Source organism: Drosophila arizonae, chromosome 5, assembly GCF_054131065.1.
Source record: "Drosophila arizonae isolate 15081-1271.41 chromosome 5, UAZ_ARI_1.0, whole genome shotgun sequence".
In the NCBI taxonomy this organism is placed as follows: Eukaryota; Metazoa; Arthropoda; class Insecta; order Diptera; family Drosophilidae; genus Drosophila; species Drosophila arizonae.
The window spans coordinates 8,870,869-8,898,283 of record NC_142925.1 but is presented as its reverse complement, the minus strand read 5'-3'; the positions used below and the strand labels follow the sequence as shown (position 1 = coordinate 8,898,283).

Here is a 27,415-nt window from a genome sequence, read left to right as displayed (position 1 = left end):
CGCCGAATTACGTAATCTTTGGCATGGCGCAACGCAATCGCCTGATCCTGCTAAGCCTGATCTACCCAGCGCACAAACACAAACACAAACACACACACACATACACGCAAAATAACAAAGAATGATAAAGAAAGCGCAATGCAGGCGAATCAGCTTAAATGCATGAAGGTCTGGCTTTCAGTTGATATGCAGAGCAAAGCTGCAGCCAAATCCAGCAGCTCAGCTGTGGGCGGACGGGACTTACGGCTATCATATTTGGGGCACATTGAGGAATGTGGCACAGCCAGCAGCAGTAATGTCTGCTGCTAATTTGCACTTGTTGTCCATGGCAAGGGCATAACATGGGCATGTATACGTACTACAATATATATACCCTGTACAGGTGCTGCGAGTCACCTACCTGTTCATATAGCTGCCATGACTGCGTCGCTTCTGTGGCAAATGCGTTTCGCCTCTTTCAAATTCAGCTGCGGCTTGCCACACATTGTTATCGTTGTTGATGTTGTCGTTGTCGTTGTTGTTGTCGTTGTTGTTGTTGCTGTTGCTATTGCTGCTGTGCTGGGCAGCAAACATGCCTGCACCTTTCACAGCCGCATTTAAGTCAGACAATTGCGAGAGAAAGTCATTGCGAGCTGCCTCAGGATCATCAGCAAATTGTTGCTCGTGTTGCAGTTGCTCTTGGGAATTTCCATATAGTTTTTGCTGCCATTTGGCTGTTGCTTCGTTGTCATTGTCTGCGATGCCATCAATGCTGCCATAATCGTTCTCGTTGCTGCTGTAATAACTGTTGTATCTATTGTCTGGAGCGTCCTGCTGCCTGGACTCCTCAAAGGCCAATGCGAGCGTTGAGCGCCGCGTTGAGCTGCCAAATCGTGCAGCAACAATGGCCAACAGCAGCAGCTGTAAATGTAACAAAAAAAAGAGCATACATAACTATAACAATTCATTTTTTATTTTATTTTTTCGATTTTGCTTAAAAGTAGATGAACAGCATTTCATATGTACACTGAGCAACATTAGTGGCTTAAATCTGGCCACTAATGCGATGGAAAGGTCTCTCAGGCACTTGCTGCTGATTGATAAGCGAGTGAAACAAGAGCCCAGACACAAACTTCCTGTCGCAGAGTTCAATTCCCTTTTTGGATGTTGACAATCAATGCGTTGGCATAATGTCACAACCTTTACCCCATCCTCCCATCCACACATCCACCCATCCAACACAGCAGCAACTAAGCAGACCTGCAGACCTAAAACCCAAAAACCAAAACCGAACCCAAACAAGTTGTCTAAAACTTTGGAGCCTTGTCCAATGCCGGGTTTCGCACGGACTCGGAGTCAGCGCGTGAGCGGGATGGCTGCATTTCACGCGCCTATTCTCGACTGTTTCGGACATGAAAAACTTTCGACGAGAGCAGCACTTGGCCATGCTGCCACACAGTGGAGACCCTCCACTCACTGCCCCGCTCTGGCTGACTTTGATTATGTGGTCTGATTCTCTATTTCTCTGTTTCTCTCGCTTCCTTTCGCTTTGGCTCTATCTGAGCCTTCAGGCCAAATAGAGCCGCCGCGACGCGTCATCGCATTTTGTGTTGTATGCTGTGTGTTTTGGAGTCCTGATAATGGCCCATGGCTGCTGGCCCTGGCCAGGCTCTTGGCCTGCCGTGCGAGCCATGCGATAATATGCCGCACGCGCTGCTCTCTCGCCATACATGCGGAGCGGAGCATATGTATATTATGTACTTTATAGGTATGTAGTCCTATATATCAGCACATTCATAATAAGCGCACGATACGTGACCAAATAGTTGGCGCCTCGAAAAAAGAAAATGCTCAAAAAAGGAAGAAAACTATGCAGTTCCAAGCGGAGCATGGGTAACAGGCGAGAGATTGAATAATAAATACCCTGTACAAGAATAATGTGAATGCAGCATGTCTTTGAATAAATATACCAGAAGTAATATGATTTATATTTAATGTGATATGCATACAAAATATTAATATAAAAATATGAAAGATTTAGAAAATATGTTTTATGTAAATTAGAGAACTATTTTTTATAATTTCAAAATATTTATATATAAATAAACAACGATTAAAAATTGGTATTAATTAAAAAATATTTACAAAATAATCCAAAATTTTATATATAAAATCAATAGGGATTTTTATTTTTAAACATATAAAAAAAAAAAAAAAAAAACATACAAAACAGTTCTTATATATACATATAGAACAAAAAAGGAAAGATTTTTGTCTATTCCAATAATATATATTTTTATATAAACAAACATTTTTTCTAATTATTATTATATATTTTTTTTTTAATTTTACATATAAATGTGAAAAATATATGCAAATTTGTTGTTTTAGATATAATAATAAAATGTTTTTGTTTTTGTTTTTTTTTTTGTTAATAAAATAATTAGCTACAGGCATTTTTGAAATAATATGAATATTAATATTATTTAAATTTACAAATTAAAAAAAAAAAAAAAAACATTTCCAAACTCTACGCCAAATTGTGAAGGTATGAACCGCTGTAAATGGCATAAATCTTTCACTTTGGACTACAACTTTTTTTATCTCCATCTAGTTTTACATGCATACACACATAGATGTGTGTGTGTGTGTGTGTGTGTGTGTGTGCGTGTGTGTGTGGATGCTGTATAGAAATATAAGTTTCTTTTTGCTGTGGCTTTATAAGATTTCTTTTATGTCTGCTGCTGTGTGGCATTTCCTGCCTATCGTCGCTTCGCACTGCCGCAAAACTTCTTTCATTTGCGCTTTTTGCCTTGGCACCCAAGTTGCCATATCTTCGTCGCTTGGGCCCCAACCCCCGGCTCCCAGCCACCGGCCCCTTCGCCGATCCACCACAAACCAATTGGAGCCAAGTTTTTGGGGCAAGTTTGTCAAACTATTTGTATGGAATTCACAATTTCTGTTGATGAAGTTTCGCCCAAGCCGCTTGCTGCTGGCTTACGATGGCCGCGTGATCTGCGTGTACAAGTGTTTATGGAATTGAATACTTAGTGCTGGGGCTGACGCAGCCATGCCGGCTGTGCAGCAGTAGGTGACAGTTGTGTGCTGTTGTTAGGCGAATCGACTGCCTGTTGGTCTTACAGGTGGCTTTGGCTTAGTTTAAGGCATCTTCTGCCGATTTAAAGTTGTCAGCATAAGCTGCTTTTTCTCAGTCCAGTCGGGTCAAGCCGGAAAAGGGTCGCATAATCCCAGCTGCAAATCCCTGTCACACGCTCGGCTCAAGTATTTTTAAAGCTTTGCTCTCATTGGCTTTTAAGTTTTGTTTTGATTTCTCGCAATTTAATTTAAATATTTGTAATATGTAACTGTTGTGTAATTCATTGTTAAGCAAACTGCATAAGGCATTTATCATGCATATTAATCCTTGCCGAGGTTGTTTGAGCATTTTTTATGCCTTTTTTAATGAACATTAATTAAATAAATAATTGCTTAAATAAATATGGATATGCGCACGTGTCGAGCACAATTGAAATTATAATTTCATAATTTATTAGTTCACATTTAAAGCCGTTTCTCTGCGTGTTGCATTATGCATAACTCTTTGTATATACATATATACTATTTTTTATATTTCCTTTGGTTTACTTTAATACCTCTGTGATATACAAAACACACAAAAAAAAAAAAAAACAAACAAAAAAAATTAAAAATAAAATAAAAGGGAAAATCTAGAGTTTATATTTGCTGTGTTGTGTACTGTTTTTTAAGTTACATAGTCAACAAAAATAGTGTTCTGCTCTTGGCAGTGCCCGACTAGTTTATACCTAAAATGCATTGCCAAGACAATGTCAGTAATTTAGTTTTTTTTTTTTTTTTTTTTAGCAAGCCTTAACTAATACATACTTTCCATCCAAATTATAATTATCCTTGTTATTATTATTCGTATAACTATTTTATAGCATTGCCAATATTATTATTAAATAATACAGATATAAAATCAACAGAATATTGTTTAACCATTATTAATATGTATATTATTAATAATTAATTGTATATTAACAAATAATAAAAAAGAAAAATAACATCCTTCACTGCAGATCAACCGAGCCACACCAGATAAAACAAACGACTGACTGAGCTGCTCTGCAGACTTGCCTTTATAAGTATAATAGGTAAACGACTCACTCAAAACTTAACTCTGAAGCCTCTCCGAGTGTAGCTTGATCGACTGAGAGGGCTGACTGCTGATTGGCGGTTGGTCTGATGTCGCTGCAGCAAGTGCTCTCGTTAACTTCTACATACACACATATACACGCACACATACGCATTATCCGAAATTGAATTCTAGAGCCTTTGACCGTCTGAGAGAGCTGAGTGCTGATTGGTGCTTGCTCTGTAGCTACTCTCGCTTACTGCTATCAAGCCAACGTACATTACCACGCACACATACGCATTATACGAAATTGAATTCTAGAGCCTTTGATCGTCTGAGAGTGCTGAGTGCTGATTGGTGCTTGCTCTGTAGCTACTCTCGCTTACTGCTATCAAGCCAACGTACATTACCACGCACACATACGCATTATACGAAATTGAATTCTAGAGCCTTTGATCGTCTGAGAGTGCTGAGTGCTGATTGGTGCTTGCTCTGTAGCTACTCTCGCTTAAAGCTCACATGCTTCTACACACACAAGCATACGTACATTACCACGCACCCATACGCCATGAAGCCTTTCTCGGAGTCTAGATCCACTGAGAGTGCTAAGCACTGATTGGTGCTTGGTCTGCTGCTGCTCTCCCTTTAAGCTCTCTCCTTACTTCTATACACACATTCACATTTACACGCACATATACGCCTCACTCAAATCTTCAGGGTCAGCTGCAGCAAGCCTGAGTGCTCTCGTTTATTTTTATACACACTCACACACATAGAGAGTTGTTGAGCTAATTTTCTCTCTTTATGTGCGAGTTACTTCTTCCTCTGCTCGTTACATATTTTACCAGAAAAACGTAAAACTCTCTTTGCTTATTTTTAGAGCATTTAGTATAAAAAAATTTGAATTGCAATTCATGCATTACAATGTTATAGCATGACCAGATATGACCAGATATAAGCATGACCAGAAAGTTTAATAAATATATGATCTGTCTAGTGTCATATCATTCAGCTTCTGTCATGCAGGCTCAATGCATTTAGCTTCTGCCATAAATTCGCTAGAAGACCAAAATAAATGACATTTATATTTCTGTGAATCAATGATTATGTTTTCTATTTTGTGAGCAATGAGGATAAATTCTTCCACAAGCTTCATATTATTCAGTCTTTGGCATTGATGTACCTTATCTTGTAGCACCGAGTCTTGTAGCACTCAGCTTTTGTCATGCAGCTGACCTAACTCAAGTTTCAAGTTTTGTTGTCCATTCACTAGAAGGGTTGGCCCACAGTTTCTGAGGCATTCATGGGGCTATGTTTTCTTCCTGAAAGAGCAAATTATGATCAATATTTCCACTAGTTTTATTACTGCACCTTCCATCGAGTGTCGTAGCATTCAGCTTTTGTCATGCAGCTGCCTCAACTCAAGTTTCAAGTTGTGTTTTGACACCATTCTCTAGAATAGTTCACAGTTTCTTAATCATTCATACGGCTATGCCTTTAATTTAGCGAGCAAATTCTGATCATAATTTCCACAAGTTTCATGGATGTACTACTACAGTACTAAATCGAGTGTCATATCATTCAGCTTCTGTCATGCAGTATGATGATATATACACATTTAGCTTCTGCCATAAATTCGCTATAAGATTTAAACTAAGAGCATTTATATTTCTGTGTATCATGAATATGTTTTCTATTTTATAAATTCATATTTTCAGTCTTTGGCATTGATGTGCCTTACATTGAGTCTTGTAGCATTCAGCTTTTGTCATGCAGCGACCTAACCCAAGTTTCAAGTTTTGTTGTCCATGTCCACTAGAAAGGTTGGCCCACAAATTCTGAGGCATTCATGGGGCTATGTGTTCTTCCTGAAAGAGCAAATTATGATCAATATTTCCACTAGTTTTATTACTGCACCTTCCATCGAGTGTCGTAGCATTCAGCTTTTGTCATGCAGCTGCCCTAACTCAAGTTTCAAGTTTTGTTTTGTCACATTCTCTAGAATAGTTAGCACAGTTTCTTAATCATTAATAGGGCTATGCCTTTAATTTAGCGAGCAAATTCTGATCAATATTTCCACAAGTTTCATGGATGTACTACTACAGTATTACAACGAGTGTCATATCAATCAGCTTCTGTCATGCAGTATCATCGCATTTAGCTTCTGCTATAAATTCGCTGGAAGACCTAAATTAAGAACATTTATATTTCTGTGAATCATATGATTATGTTTTCTATTTCTATTCTATTTCGTGAGCTATGAGGATAAAATTTGCCACAAGCTTCATATTATTCAGTCTTTGGTATTGATGTACCTTATCTTGTAGCACCGAGTCTTGTAGCACTCAGCTTTTGTCATGCAGCTGACCTAGTCCAATTTTCAAGTTTTGTTATCTCATTCACTAGAAGGGCTGGCCCACAGTTTCTGAGGCATTCATGGGGCTATGTTTTCTTCCTGAAAGAGCAAATTATGGTCAATATTTCCACTAGTTTTATTAATGCACCTTCCATCGAGTGTCGTAGCATTCAGCTTTTGTCATGCAGCTGGCTCAACTCAAGTTTCAAGTTTTGTTTTGACACATTCTCTATAGATTTATTTACATTCGCTATAATATTTAAATTAAGAGCATTTATATTTCTGTGTATCCTGAATATGTTTTTTATTTTATGATTTATATTATTCAGTATTTGGCATTGATGTGCATTTTGTCGAGTCTTGTATCATTCAGCTTTTGTCATGCAGCTGCCCTATCTCAAGTTCCAAGTTTCGTTGTCACATTCACTAGAAGGCTTGGCCCAAGTTTCTGAGGTATTCATGGGGCTATCTTTTCTTCCTGAAAGAGCAAATTATGATCAATATTTCCACTAGTTTTATTAATGCACCTTTCATCGAGTGCCGTAGCATTCAGCTTTTGTCATGCAGCTGGCTCAACTCAAGTTTCAAGTTTTGTTTTGACACATTCTCTAGAATAGTTGAGCACAATTTCTTAATCATTCATAGGGCTATGCCTTTAATTTAGCTGATTTAAATACATTCTAGTTATGTTGTTAGCAATTATTAACTTCGATTTTTTTATTTATGACTTTCAGATATAATTTTTTTCTGTATATCTAATTCTGTAATTATTTATTTATATACATTTTTTATTGATGAATTTAATATATATTTTCTGTGATTACTATTTTGTTTCTTGTTTATTTTTCAAATTTTATTTCAATTTCCTGCTCTTTTGTTTAAAGCAATTATAAATCTTAAGCAATAAACTGTTTGTATTAAAACTTATTTGATATCACATAAATTCTTGCATATGCATTTATGCCATAAAATAAACTTATTTTGCATTCATATTTCAGCAATATCTGGGCAATCGTACGCCCATATTTGTGCTTATGTTTTGACTGTCAAGAAAATGTTTTCATACTTGATTTGTTTATTTTTATATATATTTTTTCCCAATATTAAACTGATAACAAAGTTTTGCCAATGCATTTTAGTCTTAGTTTTCTATTTTATAATCTTTATTTTTTTTTTATTTTTTTTAGTTTTATTTTACTGCTGCTGTCATTCAATTACATTTTCAATCAAACAACAATCCAACGCTCCATGTTCAACTGTTTCACACACACTCACACGTGCCGCAAACATATGTAAAGTGCCGATCTATATGTATGTGTGCACATATATACATATATTGCATAAATTTGTGACCTTTGAGTTTTCAATTCAATTTCGTGCACGGCAGCAATTGTTCGAACAAAACTTTGTCCTTACACCCAAAAAGCGCAAAAACAAGCAACAAAAATACAAACACACACATGCACACAGCCGCACACTCATACACACTTGCTGTGGCACGTTGGGGCACACTCTACCTCAATTTGCATGCGTTGAGCGAGTGCCCACCGAAGGGGGCGTGGCGCCGTTTTCACTCAAAACATAAAACAACAGCCGAAGTAAAAAACATTTTTTAGAACATGAAAATTTTACATTGCTTTTTTCGATTTGTTTTAATTGTTGCGCTCGCCTCATGTTGTAGCCGTTGTTGTTGTTGTTGTTGCTGCTGTTGTTTGTTCAGCAATACTTTGCTGTTGTTGTTGCTGCTGTTGCTGTTGCTTGTGTTTTGGCAATCCATGCGGCTGCTCTGCCGATTATTGGCAATTGTCAAATATTAGTTTTTGTTATGGTTTCATCAGGGCGCAGCATTGATGGCGATTTTAATTAATTTCAAAGTTTGCCAATTTCAAAACTTGACTACAAGTTGCCCTTTCATTTATTTAATTTCGCTACAAGCACACATTTTTCCAGAGTATTTATAGGTCATTTTGGCAATTTTCATAAGCACATTTATGTTGGATTGTTGAAGAAAAATGAGAGAATCAGCTTGAGTTCAGACAGACTTTGTTTGAGCTAGCTGTATTCTGTCTCTCTATGTGTTTGTGATATGCATGAGCCATTCAATGCTTATAAAAGTTAAGACTAGATATATCAACTTTAAAGAAATCTAAGAATTGCTGCAAATTGAATTTGTATTTCTTTTAGTTCTTCTCTATCATCATTATTATATTTAAGAGACCTCTTTTATCTCTAGAACTCTGTAGCTCTATTTGCCAAAATAGTTTATATATATTTTACTTAACTTACAAAATTTTCCTATTCATATATATATTATAGCCATATTGAGCTTGGCCATGTTATGGCTCGTCCTTGATTTTTGCTTCACCCAAATTAAGCAAAGAATTTGTGTCAAAATGTTGGCCAAAAGCAAGAGCCTAATGATGCTCCAGCTAACGTATTCCCCAGACCTTACCCCTTTCCCATTACTTGTGCGGCACATGAAAGGTCGCCGGAAGGAACAAGAAGGAGAGCACAACAAATTGATTGTTGAAGTGCCTTGGGAAGAAATGTTGACACAAGCTTATATATACATGTATACGTATGTGTTATAAATAAAATACATATTAAACCATCCGATATATATTTAATAATATATAATGTTTCCTCTCTTCACTGGCAAATGCTTAAATCATGCTCTGTGTGTTTTTGGCAATTAAATATAAATATAATACTAAATATATAAGATATTATTCCCTCTCATCGCGCACATCTCCCTATTCCCTCAATCTGTCATTCTGTCTATATCTCTCCCTTTCTCTCAATCTATCTATATAGATGTATATATATCTCTGTCTCTCTCTCTTTCTCTCTCTCTCTCTCATTCTCTCTCACTCTATATATATTTCTCCCTTTCTCATATTCTGTCTGACTCTATCTATAATCTCTCTCTATATTCCTCTCACTCTATCGATATCCCCTTCACTCTCTCTGTCTCTCTCGCTCTCTCTATATCTCCCTCTCTTAACAATACCAAACTCACTCAAGTTAAATCAACATTTTTTTATTCCAAAATTTGCATTTACAAGAAAAATTGGGGCACAAAACCCTGATTCGACTTAGCTCTAGACTATATTAAATCCTGGCTATATCCCTAATGGCTTCATTCAGTTCATTAAGCATAGCTCATATGAGAGGCGCCTTGCTGAAGCTCTGCTAATTTTTGCTCTGGACTTTGAGGTTTTCTACTTAATGTTGCGCATACGTCACGTGCGCCCCATAGATGACACTCGGTGCGTTTATTTGCCAAGTCCACTTGCTGTGCTGCTTTGGCAGAGCTTCATCACCTGGCCGCAGCCGCACGTGCATTACCTTTGGGGCACACACACACACTCACACACATACATGCTCGAACTGTTTGTGCAATGTTTTTTCATGCTAAGACCTTGAGCTTGTTGTTGGCTCAGCTTAAATGCAACAATTAGTGGCTCACATTGGCTTTTGTTGTTAGTCCTGTTGCTGCTTTTTTATGATCAGGATTTTCCCACAATCACCATCTCCCTCTCACCCTCACAACCTCACTCACTCGCCATCTCTCTCCCACTGTCTATATTAACTTTTGTCATTTGCTCTCGTTCCGCAGGATTTTGCGTTGATTAAACCACTTCATTGAAAAGCTATTTATCAATTGTATTTTGCAATCTGCTAATGCACGCACACACACATGCACAGCCACTTAATGCAATTGTCAATAAAAATAGCTTTGGCTTATACGTTTATCGTTCGCATTGCTCTGGCTGGCTCGCTCGCTTGCATTAGCGGGTGCAGAAATTATAAAAGCAAACTGTTGAGGTTTTAATGAAAATGCGCTCTATAAAGAGTATATTAGTTGGTCGCCTTAATCCTCTATTTTTTGTGATAACAGAAACTGCGAGGCTTAATCAGTTAGTTTTAAAAAGTGAACAGAATAGATTGAACTCATGTTTCGCTCTTTAAGTCAAGTCGTGTTTCAAGTCTGTTTTAATCAGTTAAAAAGTTCTTGAACTCACACTTACACACACACACACACACACACACACTGAGCACTTACACGCACCCATACAATCATACACACAGCAAAAGTTTGTGCCACCAGCTTCACGCGTGTTTGCCTTGATTTCCATATTGATTTATTTAATGCACATAATGGCATTTGGCGAGTGTTCGATTGTGTGTCTGTGTGTGCGTGTGTGCGTGCGTGTGTGGCATGCAACAAGTGCCAATGTGTTAAATGCAACTCAATATACATAAATTTATCGAGCATTTGGCTCGAGGCATGCCACACTGCACTGCACTGCACTGCACTGCACCTAGTGGCTGAATAACTTCACCAAACTTCACTTGGCTGGTGCCATTCAAGTCAGCTTATTGGCATGCATTTGCATGTGTGAGACTCTCTCTCTCTCTCCCTCTCTCACTGACTGTGTGTGTGTGTGTGTGTGTGGGTAAGTTCAGCATATTGAAATTGTTGCCATAGCAGACGTAATCCTTGCCAACGTTCCGAGCTCACAAACATGAAAAGGCCAAGGCGCCAGCAACGCGAAGCTGATAACAAAAAAATGTAATAAACGCCAGGCAAAATATTTGTCAAATCAATTTCAATTTCAATGTAGTCTAGTGTTTGTGTCAAGGACATACACATTCGCATACACACACGCACACAGATAGTATAAAAATTGAATAAGTTAAGAGGCGTTAGCTATGTGCGCGCCAGTTAAGGTTAGAATCTTTTGCTGATTTTCCATTTTATATGCATTATTTTGCCTTTGGCAGAGGCACACACAGAGCTACTCTCCCACATGTATATGTGTGTGTGTGTGTAACCCACGCATAACACTTTTGTTGAGCGACGCTTGGGCGAAAGTTTTTAAGGTTACGTCGACAAATGACACTTGAAGCCATTCTTGGGCCATACACTCTCCCACTGGGACTATCCATGATCTGTTCAAAGTTGCTGGCATAGTAGACGTCAGGGTATTGGCCTCAACTAGTTTGGCTAAAGCAGAGCTGCAGCAGCACTTCAATTGTGACTGCAAGTTTCATGTAAATTTCAAGGATTTATTAAAATACTTTGACGACTTTAATTTTTTAATTTTTTATTGAGCAGTAAATATGTTAGTAAATATTATCTATAATATAAATAATTATGCAGAAAAGTTCCATCAAAACTAAATTTTTATTTAAATAAAATTGTTAGTAAAATTAAATTTAAAAAAAAACTTAAATATATATAATATATGCTTAAAATATATAATTAAAAAAAGTTAAAAAATTGTTTAAAATAAAATTGGCTGTTTGATAAAATTTATATTAATTTTTATTTATCTATATGTCAAAAATGTATTAACAAATAAAGTAATTGTACAAAAAATAAAAATAAATAAAAAATAAATTTAATTTAATAAATTTTTATTAAATTAAATACCTATAATATAAGTTTAAATTTGTTTTTTGAAATTAAATACTGCAAAAATAATGGTATATTTAATGATATTATACGCTAAATATGCTCTAAATATATTCTAAGCATACTCTAAATATACTACTCTATATACAACACGTTCACAATGCTATCTTTACTGTTAGTGTATTCGGTATTCGTTGTCTCGGGATATTTGCATTTATCCACTTTATTTACGCAGAGCAGTTATTTTTTATATTATTTGTGAAATGCGTGTATTTCTTTCTTATTTGCAATTTTGGTCCTTTGTGCCTAACGGGAATACAACATGACAGTGTGACAGTACAGTTACGACTGGCTGTGTGTTGTTTGTGTGTGCGAGTGTGAGTGTACTGGGTTGGGTGAAAAATTATTGAAGACACTGTTGATGGACGACGCATTGGGGCTGCCTTGCCATAGCATGCGACATGTTTTGATTGAGGTATACCACAGCAACAACAACAACAACAACAAAGGGCACAACAACAACCACTGTGGGAAATAAGTCTGGAATCTTTTGGTTATTTATTAAATTTACTGCCGCTTTCAGGTCGCCTGGTCGCTAGGGGAAACGTTGCCAGCGCCTCTACCACGTGTATAAATTCTGTTAAAGGCCGCTAAGTAAAAGGGCTAACACATTTTGCTCACATACCAAATTAAAGTTGACCAACTGTGAACGGCCTTCGGGCAACCACTCAACTGCTGACGAGTGGGCGTGCCGCCCTTGATGGAAGCAAGGTCAGAGGTAAGAGCAGGAGCAGGAGCAGGAGCAGGAGCAGGAGCAGGAGCTGGGGCAGAGTGTTTGGAGCAGCGGGCTAAGGCAGTATTATAAATTCGTATTAAAATATGTCAAAATATGACAAAAGTCTCTCAACGTTGCCTTTTGCTCTTATTTCCTTGGTAGCTCGAGTAGTGCTTTGATTGTTTGCTTTTGGGTCTTGGGATTTTATTTGCCCTCTCTCTCTTATAATTTCTTGTGTACACAATACAATTGAGTTGCCGCCGTTGTTGTTGTTGTTGTTATTATTGTATTTATTATTGCTTTTGGCACTGTGATTGCTTTTGAGCATCCCAACCAACCCAGCTACCCCGCACCACCCCGCAGCTACGCAACCACCGACTGGGCTCGATGACAAATTGCTGACTTGACACTGGCTGAATGCAAAAGTGTAATCTCACATTGATTAAGTTAAGTTTCCGACAGTTTGTCAAGCGTCAATTGGGGGCGTATTTATAAAAGTGTGAGTGAGAGAGAGGGGAGAGAGAGACACACACATAAATCAAATATGGCAAATGTCGATAGGATGGGATATTCAAGTTGCTTTAGGGAATTATGCAACAGAATCTAACGCAATTTCTGACCATACAATTCATGGCCTTAGAAGGTATTCCGAGTCCGAATTTCTTAATTAATTTGGACTACTTCATAATGGAATTTATTTTGTTTTTCGGATTTATGAAACAATTATTTGGGTCTAGCAAACTTACTTATTGAAAGGTACGAATAATTTATTAAAAATGTTTGTGCGGTGAATTAAATACGATTTGTCTGTAGTAATAAAATATTTTATGTCTAGTGTGTTATCTGATTTCAATACTAATATCATCAGACCATAATCTAACGTCTCTCAAGTGCATATAAATAATTTATAAAATACAAAGCAAGTATTTCTCTCGCACCTGATAATATTTAACATAAATTCCTTCTCTCATTTACTATTTATATATTCAATGTAAGTCCAGCTTTCTCTTTATTAGCTGATACATTTGACAAAATCTCAGCCAGAGCCATGTCTCTACTTTTTTTCTCTCAGTGTACGCTCGTGTGAGATGTGTTTATGAAGCTGTCGCCTTGCCTTGGGCGCATTATGCAACTCTTGTTTGGTATTTACAACTATTTCTCACATATTTCTTTTGTGTGTGTGTGTGGGAGTGTGTGCATTTCAATCAGCAGAGCATAGGAAATGGCCCGCAATTTGGATGAGAGTTTCCGGAACTTTGTAGGACAGCAGCTGTCGCACTGTGACAAACATTTTTGCAATTACACTTTTGCAGTTTGCTCAAAAAACAATTTTTAGTTTGGCCCAAACGAGAGATTTACAATTGTTGACATTATTTTCGGGCCATAATCTATTTTTTCTTTTCTCTTCTCTTCTCTTCTCTATACTATTCCACTTATTTTTCTTCCATTTCTCTATTCTATTGCAAATTGTTTAGTTACGTCTTCGTTTTTGATTGTCGGAAAGTTTTATTGCAGGCGTTGACAGTAATAAATATTGTGTGCATCTCACTTCCGGTTAGCTCCATTTATGGCTACGCCACAACTCCGAGCTCCTAATGGCCCAGCCTCTATGTGTATGTCTACACACACACATGCAACTCAAATAGCAATTGAAATTCTTTGTCTGTTCTTATCGTTGTTCGAGCAGTTGTTGTCCTCGTCGAGTCTTTTTGTCTTAGCGATGGATGCGTGATAATGTGAACACTTTTTGAGTAAAACATAAACATTAAGCACGTTATTGTCGAAGTTTTACAAATAATTAAGATTTTTTAGATTATGCTGCAGTGAACTCTGCCATGGCTGAGCAGAATAAATATTTGAATTCAGTTGAATTTTAGGCAATTTGTATGCGATCTGATATAGAAATATTCAGGTCCATATTTCTCGCTCATTTATAAAAAAAAATATAAAATGTGAAAATATAGTAATATAAGGCAATAAAAATATAACAAAATACTCATAAAATAATACAAACAATATACGATAATTTCCTTCATATTTTTTATGTTGTGCACAGAATTGTAATTTTTATACCCTGAACCCATTGAAAATGGGAAATCAGGGTATAATGGTTTTGTGAAAAGTATGTAACAGGCAGAAGGAATCATCGCAGACCCCATAAAGTATATATATTCTTGATCAGGACGACGAGCTGAGTCGATATAGCCCTGTCCGTCTGTCCGTCCGTCCGTCCGTCCGTCCGTATGAGCAAAAGGATCTCAGAAGATATAAGAGCTAGAGAGCTGAAATTTGGCAAGCATACTCGTGTATACCATAGGCAGTACAAGTTTGCTTTATTTTTTCGATAACTCATCCGATAACTTTTTTATCGAGAATAATCGAAAAATCGACAATGTTTTTTCAGCTTATTTTGAACACTTTTAGACCTGGAGACTTCAAATTTGCGTTGTATATAAAGTTAATGGATACAAAGATTTTGTAATTTACAGATTTTGGATACCACGCCCCCTTCGCCCCCAATTTGTAAAAAACGCATTTCAAGTACTAGAGACTTGTGCTTTGAAATGTACACACATTTAAGCCATATGATTACGCTCTAAAAGTTTCATTAAGATCGTATGTCTACAAAAGAAATTATTCAACAAATAATTTCTCGTTATATTGCCCACACTGCAGTGCAGCCCAAGCGCAGCCGCTGCTAGCTGCGCAGTTTGCAAAGCGCGTGCTTATACGTGCATGTGTATGTATGTGTGCATAAAAGAAGTCCAGAATGATTAGAATATCAGTTTGGAGGGTTCAGGGTATCTCCTAGTCGAGCAGTCTCGACTGGAGCCTTCTTACTTGTTTTTTTTTTTTTTTTTTTTTAATTTACACTCATGAAAATAATAGGTACGCCCCTTAAAATTCATCTTTAATTTTAATAAAACAATATGATATTTTATTCGTAGAATAATGTAAAAATGTAAATATACTATAAAACTAACTAACTAATAAAAATAATTTAATATATATTTCTTATATTTATTTATATTATATAAAGAAGAATGATTATTTATCTTAATTTTTTTACAAGATATATTTTTATATTAATTTTATATTATATATATTTTTTTAAGGTTGATTTAATATTAAAACACACTAAAAAAAATTATAAAAATGTCTTTGATTCATTTATGAAACTGTTCAAAATTTTTGATGTTTAATATAATGATTTTAGCTCATTCAGAAACACGTTACATGTCAGTTTATGTTAAAGAATACCAAAGTTTTCATTAAAGTATCCAATTATAGGTCATTCCACTTAACGTTTCCGGGTGCTATATAAAGGCATAATATACTTGAATGAATATGAAATCGACCAGTTATGAGCAATAGCAAAACAAATTGAGATCTAAGAAAAACAACTTGAGTTATTAGCTAATTAATATATGTATTTTCCTGCTACATGAAAGGCATTATCAATGATGTGTGATGTTAATCACAGGCATTGAGCCTCAACTAGGTTCAAGTCGGTTCTATTTAGTACAGAAAGAGCGAGGCGAATGTTGGTCAAACAAAATCAAAAAACATTCTAATTGGATAGAGGTTGGGGAATCAGAATGATGTACTTATGTTTAAGCTCTTTAGCTGCACAGAAATTTTCCGATCAGATCCCAGCCTGTAATTCACGTTAGATACTCTGTACTTTCGCTAAAAGTTTTTCAATAATTTAATGATAGTTCTAGCAGAGTTTATGAAATACTTCAGCAACAACATTAAGCCGCTATTGCAATTTAATTATTGCAAGTAGTATCACTCTTTCATAGCCAAACACATATTTCCATTAACCAAATTTTCATTTAGTCGAGAGTTCTCGTGACACGTGTCCATCTTTGCTGCATGTTTGTGGGGCATGTGAAGCGAGCTTTTCTAGTTTTGTTGCAGCATAAAATGTTGCGCACTGTTTGTGGCTGGCAAAGAAGCTCTAATTTCATGCAACTCGACGTCAACAACAACCAGATGCCAATTGGTGCACAAATGCATCGAGTTCTGCTAATTTCCTGCATTTGTCTGCCTTTTGCCGGGCGAATGTTTGCTGAATGTTGCAACACTTTAATGAAATTCCTCTCCGAGCAGATATTAAATTTCATTTCTTTTGTGTGTTGCATAGCTGGTTAAGCACTTTTGAGAGTGATATCATATTATATAGTCTAATGCCTGATATCTGTGGCACTCGTGAATTGATTGCAGCTTAGCAAACTGCGCCAATTTGAGCAGCACTCGAGTTGTTCTATGAACCAGCTGAAGTTGTTTCTGTTTGCTCTGGCTATGGTCAACAAACAAGCAAATAGTGAAAAGTCCATTGTGTGCAGCTGCGGCTCCTTTCTTTGGCATTGACTTGAGAAATAACAAAATACACAGCAAGCAGGGAGAAGTAAAAAAAAAAAAAATGAAAACCCTTTTCACAATTCAAATTTGGTTTACTTTGGCATTATGCATGACTTCCAAGTGGTCCAAGTAGCCATAATATAGCATTGTGCTTAGTGTTATTTACATGCAATGCCAAAACAGATTGCACAGATACCAATGTCTGCAAGTGTGAGTGTGTGACTGAGTGTGAGTGTGTGCGTGTGTGGATAACGGTAACTCGGCCGTTCGAGTGGCAATTTGTGCGTGCAACGAAGCGAACATTTGCCAGCAAAACACTCGAGAGACTCAGCGCGCAGCTTATAAAGTGGTTATAGAGATATATATATAAATATACGCATATATTTTTTTTGTAAGAAGTTATACAAAAAAGAAATAAATATATATATATACGTACAACTGTCTATGCAACTTAGAGGTATGCAATTTTGAGAGGGCTGTATGGAAAGTTTTTGCAGGCTATAAACATTCTAGCTCGCCCTCTCATAGTCTAGCTTATGTCTCTCAGAAAAGGCATGAACCTCTCTTCTCTTATGAGATCACTTCAGATAAGTTTGTATTCACTCCACATGATTCCCTTTTACTCGGAGTTGAGATTTTCTCCAAAAAAAACTTATATGCCATTAAAATATTAAATATAAAATTTAATAAATATTTAATTGGCAAAATATTAATTAAAAATATTATTAATAATTTAATAAGTGAATAATTGAATTTTATAAAATTATTTATTGGTTGAAAAATAAAAAAATATTTTTTAAAGGTCCTTTTTTTATTTATTTATTTATTTATTTATTTATTTTTTTTTTTTTTTTTTTACTTCTGAGCTTTTGTCTTAATAAATAAAATATTCAACTTGACTATTTTAGTTCTTCATTGTTTGCATATAAACATAAATTTCGATTAGTAAAATATATAGCAAATATAGTGAAATAATTTTCTAGACATCCTAACTGTATAAACTCGGCTTAAAGTATCAGTTCACACAAGCCAGATATCTAGAAAAGTATTTGATATAATTGAAACATATAAATGAGTGGAGAGAATAAGATAAAATAAATATATTATATACACTTTTCAATTAGAACTGTAAATTTGATTTATGAGAACTTAATAATAGCTTAACTAAATAAAGTTAATCTTTTCATAAATAAATAAAAATAAAACTCCATAAAAAACTTAAAGATTACACAAACTTGTCTAGCACACCTCGCATATCTTGCCATTGCATTGCACAAATTGCTGAAGCATACCTGGCCTCACCTTTACACAGGCAATACATTTAAATTCGCATAAAAAATATCGGCATAGAACAGTTAGATAACTGCAGCCAGTTGAGATTTTTGCCAGCATTCGCAAAGAAAATATTTTGCCAGGGCGTGGCTCGCCCGCCCTTTGCTGTGGGCGGGGATTATTATTTTGGTCGCGCAAACTTTTTGCGAAACAGTTGCGCAATGCTTGTGGCCAATATACAAACATATATATATAAGTATCTATGTATATATACAGACATTTCTAAATATGTCAATAGCAGCTCGTCGAATAATGGAAATGTGGTTAAATAAAAACAAAAATAAACATAAAATACATGGAATATCCGATTTGGAGAACATTTTTAGAAATAGATAGCCGTAACGTGGCTGAGCAGCTGCTCAATAAAATAATCATGGCTTTCTCTCTCTGCCTGTCTGTGTGTATATGTGTGTGTGTGTGTGTGTGTGAGCCGGAAAACAAATGCGCATTTAACATTCATGTGGCCGCAACGATGAGTGGCCAAAAATCAAGAGGGCAAACCAATGCAGCAATGCAAATCCCGGGCAAAGGATTAAACGCAAATGCTGCTAGACCAAAAGACCAAAAGACCAAAAGGACCAAAAGGACAAACGGACAAACGGAACAGCGGACCAACGGACCAACGGACCAACGGACAGACGGACGGACTGACACACCACAGTGAATCGTTCGATGTTGTCCGTGCGATTTCTTTTGGCCAGCACGTTATGCAAAGACTAGCCACAAAGTCATTTCACTGGGTCGGATGTTTGCGGCCAAGCCAGCGAGACAGAGACAGCAAATGCAAACAGAGAGAGCGAGACAGGGAGTAATATGGAGCGAGGTAAGGGAGCTTGTCTGGTCGCTTAGCACGAAGTGGTCGTAAATTTCAGCTGCAGCCTTTGGACAGTTTAATTTCGATTTCCCTTTTAGCCAATGGCTGCGAAAATGGCGCGTGCTCAGTGCCCAAATGAAAAATGGCCAAAAACGGATTCGGCGGAAGCGAAAGCGACAACAACTGCCGGACCTGCCGATACAAGCAGCCGATACACGGCCATAGCCATCTCCATAAGTAAATGCGCTCAGCCCGGGACATTAAGAGCAATGCAGCTGTCTTGCAAGATAAATACATTAAATGTCAACAGTCGAACACCTACAAATATACACACATATACATATATACACATATCATGCATATCTGGGGCGCTCCATAAATGCGTAATTTCATTAGCACACGCACAAGTGCTGAGCGCGTCCTTTGGGCATCCTTTAGACAGCCAACAATGCCTGTCAGCACTTGGAAGCTGCATGACATTTAAATTAGTTTTGTGATTTTGCAATTTATTTTGATTTACATACGCGCAGCTGGATAGATTTTCATATACACACATACACACACACATTCTATACGCATATATGTATATACATTTTATTCACTTCTGCAATTTTAGACTGTGACAAAAAATATATATTTAAAGCTCTTTCAAAATTTGCCCCCAAGCAACAGTTGTTGCCAGACCAATAGCTATCCTGTAAAGCATTTGACTGACTGGGAGCTTTTGCAGCTGTAGCTCGTTTGATCTCATTTTATTTGTTGCCATTAAGTAGCTTATAAGCCATACAGTAAGCTATCTTCAAATAATCACACTTTGATTAGATTTTGCACAGACTTTTGTTGGATTTAAAAAAAAGTTTGTTTTTATAAATTTTATATTTTTCTTTTATATTTATAAAAGTTTTGTTTGAATTTATACAAGAGAATAATTTATAAAAGAGAAAATATTAAATATTTTAATTAATAAATATCTAATATATTAAAAAAAAAAGATTTTTTTATTAAAAATGTATATTTCTAAATTAAATAAATATTAATTTTTCTAAATAAAAATAATGTATTCTTTCTTTTGTACAAAAAAAAAAAAAAAATATATTATAAAATAAAAATAAAATAATATAAATAAATATATAAAAAACAAAATAAATATATATAAATAAACAATTTAGTATAAAAATATATTATTGAAAAAAAAAAAAAAAATAATAATAATAATAAAAAACTTGTTTTTTCAATAATATATTCTGCAAATCCATCAGAGCTAAATATATTTACATAAAATTCCGCAGCCAGTAAAAACTTAGAAAAAAAAAAAACACAAATTTAATTTCAAAGCTAAATGAACTCAGTTTGCATAATTTGCATAGGAAAGGGCTTTTAAAACTAAAAAAAAAATAAATAAATCAAAATAAAATAAATAAATAACAAAATAAACGTTGCTATTCAACTGACACGGAGTGTAGCCTAACATGTTAAATGCACTGTCATCGTGTGATAATTAATTACAGCTTTAAGCCTTAATCAGCACAAAATGTCCGGCTGCAGCCAAACTATAAAGTTGTTAACTATTTATCACTAAATATATGTATGTATGTATAAGAGCGCCAACTGCATGAATATATGTATGTATGTATGAAAAGTAAATATTGCGCATACGCAATGTGGCCGCTGGCAAATTTCAATGGTTGCTAAATAATAAACGCAAAAAAAAATGACCAAATGGCCAAATGTTCACATAGAATAATATAAATACTTATAGACATACATATATCTATATATGTATATATATATACATATACATTTATATAATATCAATCAGAAGAAAAATATGAGGCATAGCACGTGCGGCTAAGTAAACGGAAATTCGACTCAAATGAAAATGAATGAATTTATCTGCAAATGAAGAGCCCAAAAAGCGCAATGTGTGTGAGTGTGTTTGTGTGTGTGTGTGTTTGTGTTTGTGTGTGTTTGTTGTATTCAAGGAGATTATATAGCTTAGCTCACAAAAGCGTCGGCATACGAAATTGCGGTGCGTGATTTTGATTTATAAATAATATAATAGAAATGCTCTGCACATTTTTATGCGTTGCTCGTGTTGCAAGGGCTACAAACGGAATTCGTAAAAATATTTTGTGAGCTGCCATTGCTGCAAATTACTGATATGCGCTCCAAAGAGTAGCCAAAGTCCATGGGCTCAGCAGTGCAGTGGAGTGCTCTCTGCATTGCCAGTGTATTGGGCTGTTCGGCCTTAGCTCGGCTTCGCTCAGCTGTTTTATATTTAGCATTTCGGCTGTCAAACTGTCCCACAGTTTGTTGAGGCACTCGCAACAGCTCCATGCTTCTCTCTCACTGCCCTATAAAACCTTTGACTGTCTGGCGCGCTTGTCACAAACAATAAGTCGGATTTTTGGTCCTAACTCATTTTAGTGGCAGCTAAAAATTTTTGTTTGCCAATAAAAATGTATAAAAAAAGGGTCAAGTGTAGGCAGCACATATAAATATACACAAGTGGCATGAGTTTATATGGACTGTGCACACACACTCAAATTGATTGGAATGTGTGTGTGTGTGAGTGTTATTGTGCCACTTTGTCAGTTGACAACTGTACTTGCTGCGAGTGCATTTAATATTTATTTGTATATGTATATGTGAGCGTGAGTAACTTAGCTAAACTGATAAAAATTTGACCCTGAGAGAGAGAAAAAAAAAAATAAATAATAATAATAATAATAAAATGAAACTGATTTTAGTTTTTAAAATTAAATTGTTCATCTTTTATATATATTTTATTTTACATATTATTTATATTATTTTATTTTAATTTATTTAATTTTAGTTTCTTTATTTTAAATATTACTTATATTTATTGATATATATTTTATTTATGTTTCTATATATTTTTCTTCCTAATCATACAATTTTGCAATAATTTAATTTCCTCATTCATTAAATGGCCACAACATATACTATATACAACTATACAGCTATTTACAAAAATAAATATATATATATATTTTTTTAAATACACCTTATTTTATTCAATAAAATTACTAAAGTGTTTCCCATTGTTAAGCACACATTAACTGAACTTAATTAAAATAAAAAGCTTTTAAATAAACATGCACAAGTTGACTCTACATATATCACTTTGTTTTCTTATTATTTTATATGTTTATTTTCAATATTTACACAATAAATTTGTGTTATAGTTAATTGTTTAAATCTGCATCGATTGCAATAAATTTTTACAAGCGTTGCGCGTATAAAATGATTTTCCCTTTTTTTTCGCTCTCTCCCAGTTTAAGTAAATAACGGCATATTAATTTACAATAATTTAATTAACTAACAGAAGAGCGCACCAGTTTTGTGGGAATTTAATTTTAAAATATTTAAAGCACAACGACATTAATTACATTTTCGAAATGCCAAAGGGGGTTAAAGTTAAATGAAAACTAACGAAATCTAATTTCGCTAATTGTTAAATATTTGAATATATTCGAAATTCGGTTACCAAAAATGTGTGCCCATTTTTTTTTTTTTTAAATAATCTAAATGAAAATACAGCGTATACTAATAGATATATATGTATATATACTAATACAAATGACTGCGGCTTATGCTGAAACCAACACACACACATTTTCCATTTGATGCAATTCAATATTGCGGCTTCCATTTTCATTATTTGTAAATTTGAGGGCGAACTGAAAATATATACATATATTTGTATATACATATATATTAATTTGTAATTGAGTAATGTGTGATTGATGTACGCTAATTAGGTTGATACAATTTATAGCCTTTGCACACAATGTACATATATATACATAGACAAATGAGCCAGAAAATTGGCTAATAAAATTTCGGTTTTTCCTACCACATTAAAGACCTTTGTTAGGCTAACCTCACCTATTATTGCACGACCGTGCTGTATTTAAACATTTGATTGTGTTTTAACTTTCAACTTTATGTAGCCATAAGATAAGATTAGCCTCAAGTCTGCAGCAACATGGCAACACGAATAATTAGTCAAAAATAAATGCGGAAAACAAAAAATCACAGAGCGAGTGGCCAAAATTAGACGCCATTCTTGAGGTCGAGCCGGGCTGGGCGGGGCTTGGGTGCTCGCCATTTAAATGGCAATTTGAACATTTTCAAATTATTTGGCAAAAGTTTTTCGATTAACCTGCTCAGCCGAGGCAGAGGCAAACGAGGACAACAACTATTATGGCAAACAGACGACAGCCATGAAGATGGCTGCCAAGAGGCCAGCACAATGCCATCGCCACACACACACACACACACACACACTTGAACACTTCTACTACAGCTGAGCTCACTTGGGCAGCTCGGAAATTTGTAGCTCAAATTTCGTTGGTCGCACTTGTGGTTCGCATTTTACGAGTGAACTTTTAATGATTTACGAGTATATTGCCCAAACACCCACACTCCCGCCCTCTCTCCCGCTCTCTCTCTCTTTCTCTCCCTTTCTGTTAAGGAGTTGCTGCAGCCAAGCTGAAGCAAAAAGGGGACAGTTTTCAGCTGAAAAGTAGTAAGCAGTAGAAGGAAATCGTGAGAATTAAGTGTTGCGCCTTTTAAGCAACTTTAACAGCTTTTCATTATGCACTCAGCCTCTGGGCTGTGAAAGTTTAACGAATTTCCGCATTACTGCAAATAAGTGCGATCTTAAGAAAAGCTCTTCTGTGATTAAGCAAAGTAAAGAGAGTGGAGTAAATGAACTTTTAAGCGCATGCAAACCTTATGTGAACTGCAGCTTTATGTTAAATATCTATAAAGCAGCTTTAAATTTGATGGCAAGCGAATTAACTGTGTGGAAACTTTAAAGCATATTTAATGAGAATTTTGGGCTAATTTTGCAGGGTTTAGCAAAGAAGCTTAAAGGCCATTGATAGTTATATAAGCTTTTTTATGAAGTTAAATGAATAAGCATATGTGTTCATGTGAGCTTCATTTGATATAAATGGCTACTAAAGTTTTTTGAATGAGCTTTAAAGCACATTAAAAGTGAATTCAAGCTTACTTTCATAAAGCTAAACCAAAGAGAAGTAGTATATCGTATAAGGATTTTAAGATCTAATGGAAATATGGGAAATATGTAGAAATATGATATTAATACATATAGAAGATAGGGTTATTTTATAAGATTAAATAAAACAGCAAGAGCAACAAAGAGTTTTATAGATATTTTATGAAGTTGGTCAAAGAAGCTTAAAAGATATGAAAAGTGAATTATTTGCTATTTTTTAAAGAACGCCAAACTTAAAATACATAAAATTAAAGTTAATGAACTTAAAGCTCCAGATAAGCTTTTCGAGTTTCAGCTGCCGCTTTCAATATTAATTATATAAAGGGAAAGATATAAAAAATTCCAATGCATTTAGTAAAATAAATAAAATAAAACTGTATTGACTTAATAAACGGTATAACAAAAGCGCATTACGTGAGCTTAATTCTACATTGATTAAAATATATAAACGATCAGCTAAAAGCTTTTATGCTGCAAGCATCGCTTATTCAGTTTCAGCTCCAACTCGCTAGGCCCTACAGCACTTGCACAATAACAAATTTGCAGTTGCCAGTGAGCAGAGCCATCAACACAGGCACACACACACACACACACACACACACTGACACACTGACACACAAACAACATGGAGGTGGAGGGCGTGAAGGCTATTATTGGAAATTGTTTGGAGCAGGAGACTCTCTATGACTTTTATTGTCAGCATTCAAGCTCAAAAATGGGATTTGCAGCAATAAAACATGAGTTAAGTCGCCGTCGATGTTTGCCCGAAATGTGGGCGTGGCTGACTACAGCCTGCCAGATTGTCGGCCAGTTGAATGGGAGGCGCGGCCGTGAGGTGAATGAGAGCCAATTCGACTGTTTGTCATTGAGTTTCTTTTTCTTTTTGCTTTCGGCTTGCGACGGTGTTGATTGAAATTTACGATTTGGGCTGGCTGATTGTTGTTGCTGCTGCTTGTTGTTGTCGTTGTATAGATGTTGTTGCTTATGCTGCTGATCGCCTTGTCGACTGTCGTCGCTCCATAAGCGGAAACAGCGCCCGCCATTGCTGGGCGCCATTTCGCTTTGTCGCGCGCATCAGTTTTATGGCAAACGGAAGCTGTCGCGTTATTTATGGCCTATGAGTGTGTGTGTGTGTGTGTGTGTGTATATGTTGTTGTGCGTCAGCTCAATTATATATCAATGTGTTGAATTCAGCTTTTGGCTTTGCGCTTATTTAATAGCTTATTACGGTGCAAACGCCTGTGAAAACCCAATTAAATGTGACATCTGCCTTTGACCAGAGCTCGGCGTGATTTTGATAAATGTTATGGCCATCTATATATGTATGTGTATATACATAAGCATCCATGTGTGTGGCATAATCAATTGTTGTTGCTGCTGCTGCTGCTGCTGGGCGATCAGCGACTCTTAATTTATGACACTCAGCCAGACTTTTGTTTCAGCTATCGGATTGCTTTGCCCTGACTAGCCCCGGCATATCCTGGCAATTCCTGGCTGACTGGCTGACTGTATTCAATGCCAAATGATAATTGACTTTTGCAAACGCTTTCGGTCTCAGCCACAATTAGTCGAGCATAATGATGAGTCATTATGGCCGCAATTCATCAAGCCAAAGTGCTCTCTCCCTCTCTCTCTCTCCCTCTCTCACTCTGTGTGTTTGTTCAGCTTTAATGGGCATAAATCATCGCAGCAGACATCACGGCCCGCTGTGCGTATGCGCAATATGATAAATATTTTAAGGCCCCCACTTAGCGTGTACTATAATCAGCTAAGGCGACAGTTTTGCATGCTCTGGGCTGGTCTGACAAATGCAAATTTAAATGCGACATGCAAATGACATCTGTGAGCGAGATAGCAATTGAGTGATAGCGAATGTGAGAGAGAGCGAGAGAGGGAGAGATAGGGAGAGATAGATAGAGAGAGAGAGTGTGTGTGTGGAAGAGCAGGCGGAAGTTGGCAATACTCGCTTTATTTATTTGAAAGCATTTCTCACATTACCTAAAGCAAAGATGTGCCCACAAAAAAATAACAAAATCATAATTATACCCTGTAAAATAGCAGAGCATAAGGTGGTTTGATTGAATGATAATTATAACCTGAGATTATTATTAGATAGGAAAATTTTATCATATTATTTAATATATTGACCAAAAAATATAGAAAAATCGCTATATAATATATAAGCAGAAAAATATATATTATAGACGCTTAGAAAGTTGTCTTAAAATATGTATAAAATATAGAATTCTATTAAATATTTGTTTTCACTTCGGGCAGCTTTACTAAAATCCTATTTATTCCCAAGTCAACAAATTCTATTTGCTCTAAAGCCAAGGCAGTTGCTTCAAACCCAATCTAACTCAAACTAAAACCAAAACCAACTTTATTTCATACAGAGAATTTGTCAATCTTCCTGAAACTAACTTTATAATACTTATTATATTAGTTTATAGCGAGCAGAGTTGACTCCCAGCTGAGTATCTCGGGCGTTGTGCCGCGCCTCATTGTAGCTCTTTCAAACTTGTTTAATCTCATTTTGCTTCATATTTTTTTCTCTTGTTCTTCTTCCCCTCTTTTGCATTGGGGGCTCGTCGACTCATTTTATCTACGTGGAAGTTGGTAAAATGCAAAAAAAGAAAAAGCAAATGGAAATTGGTGGGAATGAGGCTAAAAGAAAATATAGAAGACACGCTAATAAGTCTGCAACGTGACACTCGGTCGGAGAACTTGAGCGGACAGCCGCGGGCCGCAAATGAGATGACTCTATCGGGCGCGGGCATCAGGCTAGAGAAATGGCTGACATTTTGCAAGGACGAGCGGTCCTCCCCTATCCAGTCATCCGGCCGCTTTAGATTTGTTGTTTTTGGTACTGGTCGCAGTTGTTGTTGTTGTTGTTGTTCTTGTTGTTGTTGTTGTTGTTGTTGTGATGGCAAAATGTAAATAGCAGACGTGACGCCGTGAACTCAGAGCTAAATGTGACAATAAATGCCGGCGGTTATGTATAAATTGCTAAAGTGTGCGGAAAGATTTACGGTCGTCCAATGCTCAAACTGAAACGGACCCAGCGGCTAGAGCTGGAGCAGGGTTATCAAGGCGGGGCAGATGTAGGTAGATGTAGCCGGGGCCGGGGCAGGGGACAGACGAGGGCGCCCAGGTAGCATCGGGG

At 36.0% G+C, this 27,415-nt stretch overlaps 1 protein-coding gene across 1 annotated transcript in view; it reads right to left on the bottom strand.

Moving 5' to 3' along the window:
• The window catches only part of LOC108617297 (uncharacterized), a 48,295-nt gene that overhangs the window by 4,464 nt on the left and 16,416 nt on the right, over positions 1-27,415 (bottom strand). Inside the window, exon 2 of the mRNA XM_018013039.2 lies at positions 401-900. Within this exon, the coding sequence (XP_017868528.2) occupies positions 401-900 (500 nt within the window). The remainder of the gene's footprint in view (positions 1-400; positions 901-27,415) is intronic.